Below are 10,843 nucleotides of genomic sequence, written 5' to 3' on the forward strand. Positions count from 1 at the left end.
ATATATCTATGTTACATCTGCACGGATATATCTATGTTACATCTGCACGGATATATCTATGTTACATCTGCACGGATATATCTATGTTACATCTGCACGGATATATCTATGTTACATCTGCACGGATATATCTATGTTACATCTGCACGGATATATCTATGCTACATCTGCACGGATATATCTATGTTACATCTGCACGGATATATCTATGTTACATCTGCACGGCTATATCTATGTTACATCTGCACGGATATATCTATGTTACATCTGCACGGATATATCTATGCTACATCTGCACGGATATATCTATGTTACATCTGCACGGATATATCTATGTTACATCTGCACGGATATATCTATGTTACATCTGCACGGATATATCTATGTTACATCTGCACGGATATATCTATGTTACATCTGCACGGATATATCTATGCTACATCTGCACGGATATATCTATGCTACATCTGCACGGATATATCTATGTTACATCTGCACGGATATATCTATGCTACATCTGCACGGATATATCTATGCTACATCTGCACGGATATATCTATGCTACATCTGCACGGCTATATCTATGCTACATCTGCACGGATATATCTATGTTACATCTGCACGGATATATCTATGCTACATCTGCACGGATATATCTATGCTACATCTGCACGGATATATCTATGCTATATCTGCACGGATATATCTATGTTACATCTGCATGGGAATATTTTTATACAAAGTTTATCTGTCGATGTCGACTACGAAATGAAAATTAAAAAAACAACGCATACAATATTTCGTATTGAACTGATTGTTTCTATTTTATAAACATTAATCATTTTGATATTATGCTTCACAATAAACACCACGTCATTCAATGACAAACAATATTTCCCTCACGTACATAAATACATTATAATACTTGTAGAAACATTTGTGTATACTCTAGGGTATGTCTCATTCCAACATTTGTTTCGAGAAGAAAATGTATTGACCATGTGTAAGACGAGCTGCTAAGCTCAACATGCAATCAAGTTTAAATAAAGTCTATTATTATTATTATTATTTCCTGAGGTACAGACTCCTAATATGTTAACATGTTTCTGGATATGATTTATATGATAACATATCGACTGTTTTATTTTCTGAGATTGTATGCTATAACGTCGAACTCCGAAATGATTAACATATTTGGTTAAAACAATATTTTATTCAATTCAATAACGATATACAATATATCAAAAAGGTTGGATAAAGAAACAAGTACAATGTACTTATGTCAATCCGTCTCCATATATATATATGACTTATAACCAATAGGACAGTACTGATTTCTAAAACTTTTCAGTGCTAATTATTCAGTGTTTTGGTAAGGAAAGCGAAGGGTGCAGGGATTAAGAAGAGAAAAATGGTGTTTATTTTTCAACCATACAAAACCAGAACTTTGTTGATAAATCGGCCATAGTTTAATCATTAGTAAAACTAACGCGGGGCATGAGTATATAACCAATAAGATGGACAGTAGAGTAGTACTGATGGATACAAATGTATTTATATCTACTTGAAACGGTTTGAGCGACTGATAAAATTTTGAACCGTATCAAAATTATTTACATTGTACATAATGATCGGGCATATTAGGGTTACCATAGAGTAAAGTGTTAATATCATAGCCATGGGGTAGGTTTCTGAAACATACCATTCTTGTTTGTTGGTAATTTAGACAATGGAGAAGGAAATGTTCAGAAGTTTCGTCAGATTGTTTACACGAGCAGCGAGGACTAACTACAAGATAACGATGATATAAATGAGAATTTTGAGAACTGCAATGCATTCTAAGACGGGAGTGGTGAATCTGGCCATGCCTTTTTTTACAATAATAATAGTAGAGAGGGACAGCTTGGATATCAGTATTAAGTTTTTGAGACAGGTAATATATGGATTAAATTTTATAATGTCCGGAAGCGAGTTCTATAGGTCCACAGAAGAAGGTAGAAAGGAGTCTGTATAAAGGTTAGTGCGGCATGGAGGTTGATAGAAAAAAATCGACTCCCCTTGTGTTGTATGAGTGAATATTACGATGACGAGCTGGGAGCATGTTAACATTTACTGGATGTGATTGATATAATTCTCCATCGACTAATGTCAAATTCTGGCCATATTTATATGTAATTGTGTATCGGCAGTAACAGAAGAATCATGCTACTTCAAAGTATTATACAGGACGTACGAAAGGAAGCAGATCAGAAGTGGCAGATAACAGAAGTCAACAGGATACGTCGTAGTGGACCAGTATAAAATCGAGACGAGGGGGCACATTGACTCTCTTACATACAAACCGAGTCATTTCAATTCAATTATAATGTTATAGCATAATGTGTTATACTTCAGCAGTGCCGAAATCTACATCGACCATATTCGATTTCATTGCTGCCTGGTCATTTGTCTGATATAGGTGACAAAGCACACATTACACTAGTCATCGAAACATTATAAAGAATTACTTGCTGTTTGTGTAACAAGTGCAATAAAAACCAAATAGAAAGTTATTGAATAAAAGACAAAATTTATGTTGATAAAATTTATTACATTGCAAATGAGATAAATTAAGAAATTCTGCATAACATTTTACATATTGAAAGTTGAAAGTATAATATAAATGTTCCGTGTAAAATGAACACTAACAACAATAAATATTAACATCATACTAAGCTTTTATTCATTAGAGGTTTATGTTAGATAAATTCAGCACATATACAGATAACCAATACACAAGTGTATATCCCTGCCGCCACATTAGAATTAAAGGGAAAATAGTCTTATTACAGTAATTTTTTAATGTTTTACAAAAATACACATTATGAAAGTTAAATGGATTGGTTATTCATATTCTTCGATAGCTAAGCTATAAATCTAGAAGCAGTTTTTGTTTATTTCTGAATATACCAAGTAAAATAAATCTGTTTAAGTACAACAAAAACTGAATCTGATATGAAAAATGTTTCATTATAATTGTACCAGGTAAAAAACAAATTGATTGCTTACATTGCTCTCTGTATACTTACACAAAATATTATATAAATTTGACAGCTATTTCCTTCTTTCTATTGTCATAACGTAAAGCGGATATAAGTGCTGCGAACTGTGTTGTTTTCTTACGATTTTTTAAAATATTAATATTATTTTTTAAAAATTATATTGATTTTTAATATAAAAATCACTGATGAAGCCTATTATGAAACAATATTCCCCTTTGGTTAGCTGTATATATTTCAACCTTTTAATCCAAACGACAGCTGAAGAAAATTAAGTTATGTTAAATAAATATGAATTACTATGACAGAAAGAACAAATGTCCACTAATCACAGACAGTTAAAATCTGTCATTCACTATAAAACTGGCTTTTTAACTTTTCTGATGGTAACATCTATGAATTTCTTTTTAAGAGAGCATAGGAAACATATACCTAAACAAATTATTGCTTTTTACGCTCTTTTGTCCTGAGCATAAACGGACAGCCAATGTACAGAGAGCTGTTATTTCAGAACTTCATTTGAGTTTACTTTGACTTAGTGAGTAAAACATCGAATCAAATAGAACTTTTTGTAATTTTGGGAAATGTTTGAATAAGTACAGAAAGGTGACCGAATAAATATATTTTTGAATAATTTTGAAAAAAAACAACACTTTAATATATATATTCTGGACTCATTGTACTTGAATGAAATGACGTAATACTATAACATGATAACAAACCAATATAATTGAAAAATCAAATATTATCAATTCTTTTCCATTTCAACCCACATATTACTAAATACTATACACAGTGAACATTAAGTCAAGACTAAATATAAATTATGTCAATTTAGGATTTATAAGGACGTTTCTAAACATACGCAGTAAGTAGTAAATCCATCTGCAAATGTCTCAAAACATCGAAATAAAGCGTTCATTGATAAATTATGCACCATAAGCGGACGCTGTGATTGTCCGAAGTCTCTGGTTTTGGCTATATTGCCTCTGAAGGCCACGAGTGGGTAGATCAGTAGATGTTCTGGCCAGGGTATACCTGTTGGCTGTACATCTGTTGTCCATGTCCATACTGTCCTAGACCAGAGTTGTATTGTCCAGCATTGTACATTTGGGAGCCACCGTACATTTGGGATCCTGCGTACTGTCCAGCGCCGTACATCTGTGAACCTCCGTACATCTGAGATCCTCCGTACATTCCACTACCGTACACGTTGGAATCTCCGTACATTCCACTACCGTACACGTTGGAATCTCCGTACATGCCGCTGCCGTACATCTGGGAGCCTCCGTATTGGCCTCCGGTGGTGTACACGGTGGGATAGTCATGGACCACAACGCCTCCGCTGTGGTATCCTCCCTTGTGCTTCAAGCAGGCACCTACAATGTCACAAAGGAAATATAAATGGATTTTCAATTACTAAATACTCTTTTTTTAAATAAATCTTGTGATGTACACATATGTATGTTTGCTGCCTCGATAAGAATACGACATAAATACAAAAAAAAAACAAAAAAAAACAAAACAAAAACAAATGCGCTTCCGAATTCACTCTTAACTATTACATAGCTAGAAAAATATATATATAAACCTACATTAATAAGATAATATCATGGTTCAAGCTTATACAAATTTACAGCAATTCAATTAAAGCAACAATATTGACTTTTTTTTACAGCAAGATTCGTCTTGTTTTAAAATCACATTTACACGTATTGATGTTTCATGCCATAATAAATAGATACGTAAGGTAATATAACCTACTGGATCGTTTTATAGAATTAATACGCTTATCTCTGATAAATTGTGTGATACTGTTACGGATTTACTTAAGTGCCCTAATGGTGACAAACAGATTACTGTGGTGATTCATTGTCCTGCACAGTATACCGACTGTATACGAGAAATTCAGATTAGTGCAATTATCATGCAACATAATGAGGTTAGAGCGACAAACCATTCATCAAATTACTAACAAAAACACATCAGTGAATAAATATAGAATGGTCTGTGGACTTACCTGATCCTTTTACAATGGGTTGGAACCCATGGCCACCGCCAACGATGTAGCCCCCATGGGAATCATCAAAGTCGCCTCCGATGATATATCCGTCGTCAAAATCGGCAGAAACAACCGCTAGGACGACGGCGAGGACAGCGACGATGAATTTCATGATGATAGCTGTTAGAAATGAAGATTGAAATAAGTGAACGGAATATATATTTAAAACATTTCACTGTTTTCACCTAGAATGCGGCAAAAGTTGCATGGAACCGATAAAACTATGATAGCGGAATTATTAAGCGTTCTTACTAATCAGCAAAAGTCATAAATCAGGTGTTAAAACTGAGATTATAACACTACAGATTATATAGTGTTTAACATACTTCTCATATCATTTTACACTAATGCTAATACATTTTGAGTATGAAATAGAGTACTGGATTAGTAAATATTAATGCCAAAGAATCCGAAAATAAATAATTAGTATCATATTAAGATCAGGTATATCCATTACACTTGCGCTCCTACCGTACATGCACCGAACTTCACACTTACAAGTTAGTCTGGAAGATGAACTTACTCTGTCTGGGGAGTTGGGTATTATATAGGGGTCCAAATTACAGCACTGTGTGTAACACACCCGGAAGTGGCTAGCGCCCGGCACTAGTGCAGTACAGACCTTCGCCGGGTGACGATATTACGTATCGAACGATCCGGAAGCGATCGTGATTATTTTAAGCTATATCTACCCCTGTTACAGCACTGACCAGCATTCCGTGGACATCTGGTCAGTTGTGTAATAATGTATTAGATATACATGGAAAAGGTAATGTCGAATACCTAGTCTGCATTTATTTCAATGAGATTCAAAACGAGGAGGAAAGGAAGGGGAAAAACAAATTAAAAAAAAAACATTGCTCGGGATGCCTCATATAATTTATTTATTATGAATTTCTGGGCACATCCTCTGGAATATTGGTTTGTCTCTATGAATATTTTACGAGTTACTGCTTCATTATAAACAGACTATGTATCATTACCACGTTGTAAAGGCACAATATTAACATATTTAAGGTGCTTAGATGAAAAGGAGAAAGGAATTAATGTAGATTTTATCTTCAAAACGTTCGCTGCTTAATTTAGTGATATGAATTCTGCATGCATGTTACCTAAATATAGATTATAAGTGTCACATAATATATATCTCACATAGTAAGAAAAAATAAACAACTCTGTTTTCCCGATCGTTTTCATAGCTATCGCTGCTCTTCACATAGTTTATATTATGTTTAATTGTATTTCTGCCGAGACAGTGAAGCAATTGCGTACAAATTATATGAAGAATAACGGATATATTGTATGATAGGGAACCATTTCGGTATAAGGAATTAATACCATGTTTTAAAAGTAAACTGAAAATTTGGTTAGATTACTTCCACATCTAAAGGTGATGACTGTTTTTTTTATGTTCGCCATGGTAAACAATCTAATATTCTATCATAATCTGTATTTATGATTCATGATGATATTTTAAACTCTTCAGTTATAATCTATACATATTTCTAATATGTAGTAGTGATAACCATTTTAAAATGGCGAGAAAGATGCAGAGAATAAAGTATTTTGTTTTCCATGGAAAGTGTGGATGACTTGATTTAATGCAATGTGAAATGTAAAAATTCAATCCCAGTAGTATATCTATCTCTCTCTCTCTCTCTCACTGTATAATTAGAACCTAGAGCACACCTTTCATGTGAACATACGATGACCTTAGGATAGACAGAGTTGGTCGATACATTTACCTCAAGGCTTTAAAATACATTCCTACCGTTTGCGAAATGTCCTTGAGCATTTTCATCTAGCTGTTTAGTAGGCAACGTTATTATTACGTTTAATTCATTTACACCAAAGTAGAATTGCCAAATTGATTGACATAAGATGAATATCCAGGTATGTCGTTATTGAAATATATATTTCTTAACTTTAAAAAGCTACTCGAAACCCCTGAATGTCTCTCATAGTCCTGATGTTTTCTTAATATATCATTTCAATCAATAAACTTGTTGCTACGTTATTCTTAAGTCTTACATAAACTTGTCATTATGCGTGGTGTTTACCTATTCATGGCACTGCCATTTTTTTTTACAGTTTTTACAGTGTCGTACCTGAAAACCTATTTAAGAAATGGATTGAAAGTTAATGTTGTGAAACGTATTTATAATAAACAATTTGAATATTTCCATGGTAACCTGACTGAATGTGATTATTCCACGTCCACATATGTATACGTAATTCTCGGGATAAACACTCACATAACGATAGATATGTTTAATTTATTAAAATTGATACTACAAACCACCTGTATATATCTACACGTTGGTTTTAGTGCTATACACATCATAGTTCACCTATCGGCGGTTATTGCTACAAATGAATTTTCCAATTTACTTCGACTCATCAAATAAGTAGACTCAAAAAATTCAATAGTGGTTAATTGACTATTACTATATAGGACAACAAATCAGAACCGATGTGTTTGAAACAACGACTAATTGAATATCGACTAATCGAAATTCAGGTATAAACCATCATGTCGTAAAAGAGACATTTGCTTAATGATATGACGTTTTGTATGACAGGCTTTGACAATGTATACGAATAATTTAATTATCTAAAAGGATATTTATAAGCTGAAGATAATAAACTACTTTTTATTATCAGAGATGCTCCACCGCCAACAGAGCATTAATTACATTCATCATTTGAACAATAATTGGTGTTTAATCGTGTGTGTGTGTATATATGTATAATTAACACAAAAAATAATATAAGATAATTCATTTTGCTGTGGTGCATGCTCAATCAGTACTTCATTCCATATAGGATACAGTGCCACGGATTTTTTTCGGGATGCAATTAATTATTTTTCATATTTTTAACTTGAAGTAAAATCAGAAGCTCAAACTTTTCAATGATGGTAATGGTGTAAAGTAATTAACTTTTGTAATTAAAGAAAAATACTAGATCGTCTGCTCCTGTTTTTCATGCAAAACTACCATTTGTCAGCGGTGGAGCATCCTTAATGATTTGAAATAGCACTTTTTTATGTCTTGTTGTGTTTTATTCATTATTTATTTTTTTGTGTTATTGCTGTAGAATGTTCAATGGTCTTAATCAATTTCGTGCTTTGTTTTAGGTATTAAGATATTAACGTATCTCGTTAGTAATATCTGACATTAATAACTTATATACTGAGAGTGTGTCTTAGCGCTTGACATGAGGAACTCCTTTCATGATGACGCAATCCCGCCGTAACATGTCTAGTCAGGTTATGCAATATTTCCCTATGAAATACTCTCATTTTTGCACAACTCCTATGAAAGTTTTCCTTTTTTCACCTTTTTTTTTTATATTATTGAGATACATTTATATGCCTGAAATGCAAGCTGTAAGAAATCTTCAACAAGCTTTTGGATCAATATTTGGCAACTTATAATTAAAATAAACAAAAAATAAAAGAATAAACATAAAAAAATGAATAGAAAATAAATAAATGAATACACTATATTAAGGTCTGTTCAGACATGATTAAACGATAATTATGTGGTTGAATCTGATTTATCACTCATAATTATATTCATATATCATATGATAGACCTGTCTAGTTTGATTAAGATATGATAAAATGGCAATTAAGTTTTGAAAATACCTCAAGGTTATTAGATATGATGAAAAGCTTCATATAATAAACAAAATAATTCAAGGGTATTTTTGGAACCTCATGTTTGTGTCAGGGTATTTGAAAGCACAATGGCCAGTTTTTAGAAATATTGTATAAATTTTGAAGCGAACTTATTGATTCTTTATACTGTAACGCCACTTGATGTGACCTCGCCAGGGTTAAATCTTAGGTAAATGTGTCATTAATAATTGTGTCCTTATGTTTCAAATAAAATCAAACCGTTCTTGCATTGTAAAAATGTAACAAACTTTTATTAGTTTAACGTCCATTTCCTTTGTTTTCTTTTACAGTTTGGTTATAAGCTCCTGTATCTGTCAGTGTAAAGACGTTGGTATAAGACACATCGGATTTCAAATCACACTGTGACACACGGTTTCAATTTACATTGCATATATTCAGTTTTTTTAACTGACCCAGTAAATAGTTCAGGCTATGGATCCTGAGAAAAATGCTTGGACATATTATGCCTCAAGGCAATGTAAACATACCCAGTAATTGCCTGAAGACACAACATTAAGTAGCCTTAAATGTCTATGGTATTTTAATCGCTGTGTAATAATAATGTCCATCATCCTGTCAACAGTGATTAAAGAAAACAAATTTAAGGGGAAATGGAGCAAAATGTCTAAAACACTTTATTTGTCTAAAACACTTTAAAATTACTAAATCATTAGATTTACATAGATTTCTTAGGGTTTTTGACTTCCTACAAACGTTCTTATACCTGAAATTAGAAAGTTTTCAAAATTACAACATTTAATTTGAACTATTGGCAATGTTTATCAACGTTAAAATATCGCCAAACACAACAAGAAATTGCATCTGTCGGCATTGAATGTTTACAACGGAAAGAACCGAGTGAATCTTTGAGTTCGGAATCGAGGTCGCTGAAAATCTCATGGCCAGCTCAGCTGTTCGACACTGTTGGGCTAATGGATATATAGACGTAATAACACCACTAAGAGGCAACTTATATTTTATCGGTTACATTGGCCTGATTAAGCGTAATAGCCGATACATTTACAGCGTATCTCAGCCCCGCACCCACAGGAGGAGATTGATTCTTTAATTCAACACACAACCATATATACTTTATAAACTTTTTTCATATATCGTTGAGTAGAATATACTTGTACACATTTATAGACAGTGGCGTCGATAAACGGAAACTAATGAATACGCAAATTGCCTTGCTAGTGCCAAAGGTGCGATATTTTGGTGTTTGGTGGGAGGGGGGGGGGGGTGCGACAATCTCCTACGAGAAAAAAATATTACGATTTCGAATGGCTAAGATGAGTTTATGAGTTTAACGATGCATTTTGATGAATTTGCGAGCGCCGAAGACGCGAGAATTTGGTGTTTGAGGGGGCCGGGGGTCTCCCCGGGAAATACATTACGATTTAGAATTTTACGATGCATTTTGATGAATGTGGGAGCGCCTGAAGGCGCGAGATTTGGGTGTTTGAGGAGGTCCGAGGGTCTCCCCCGGGTAAAAATATTAGATTTAGAATGGCTGTGATGAGTTTTACGATATATTTTAATGATTTTAAAGCGTTCTTAACATAATACTTTTTTTATTTAAAGCTACCTGCATTAAGAATTGGTAATTGTGAATGCCGTCATATCTATGCAACTCGATCTGAACATACTGGCTTCACACCATCGGATCATTGTTGTTTAACACAAAATAATAATGAATTAATTGTTTTGCTAAGTCATATAAACAGATGAATCTTTTAAGAGAATTTTTTTTAAATAGTACGTAGAATCCCCTGATTGACATTTTAAGTCTAGTTCACGAAAATGTGCAGGAGGACCCTTTTTTTCAAATGTGCAATTTTAGATCATTTCAGTCGGCGAAAATGGAGGGGGGGGGGGGGGCAAAAAGAAATGTTTCTCCTCGTCGTGGGAAACGGGGCGGCAATTGCCCCCCTCCCCTGACCCCCTCCAACCCCGACCCCCACCTCCCACACCCGCTTCCTACGCCCCTGTATCTACATTGCAGCATAGTTCTATGAAGCTTTAGAGTATTTGATGGAAATATGACAAGAAGTGAGA

The 10,843-nt window shown here is 33.7% G+C and overlaps 1 protein-coding gene across 1 annotated transcript; it reads right to left on the bottom strand.

The window, feature by feature from the left end:
- Positions 1-2,600: 2,600 nt before the first annotated feature.
- LOC138320025 (uncharacterized) lies at positions 2,601-5,387 on the bottom strand. The gene is made up of 2 exons (XM_069263119.1): positions 5,059-5,387; positions 2,601-4,417 (listed from the first exon to the last, which is right to left on the bottom strand). The coding sequence occupies exons 1-2, from the start codon at positions 5,210-5,212 to the stop codon at positions 4,050-4,052; spliced, it is 522 nt and encodes a 173-aa protein (XP_069119220.1). The 5' UTR covers positions 5,213-5,387; the 3' UTR covers positions 2,601-4,049.
- Between the last annotated feature and the right edge of the window lie 5,456 nt (positions 5,388-10,843).

The sequence above is a fragment of the Argopecten irradians genome, chromosome 3, assembly GCF_041381155.1.
Source record: "Argopecten irradians isolate NY chromosome 3, Ai_NY, whole genome shotgun sequence".
Taxonomy (NCBI): Eukaryota; Metazoa; Mollusca; class Bivalvia; order Pectinida; family Pectinidae; genus Argopecten; species Argopecten irradians.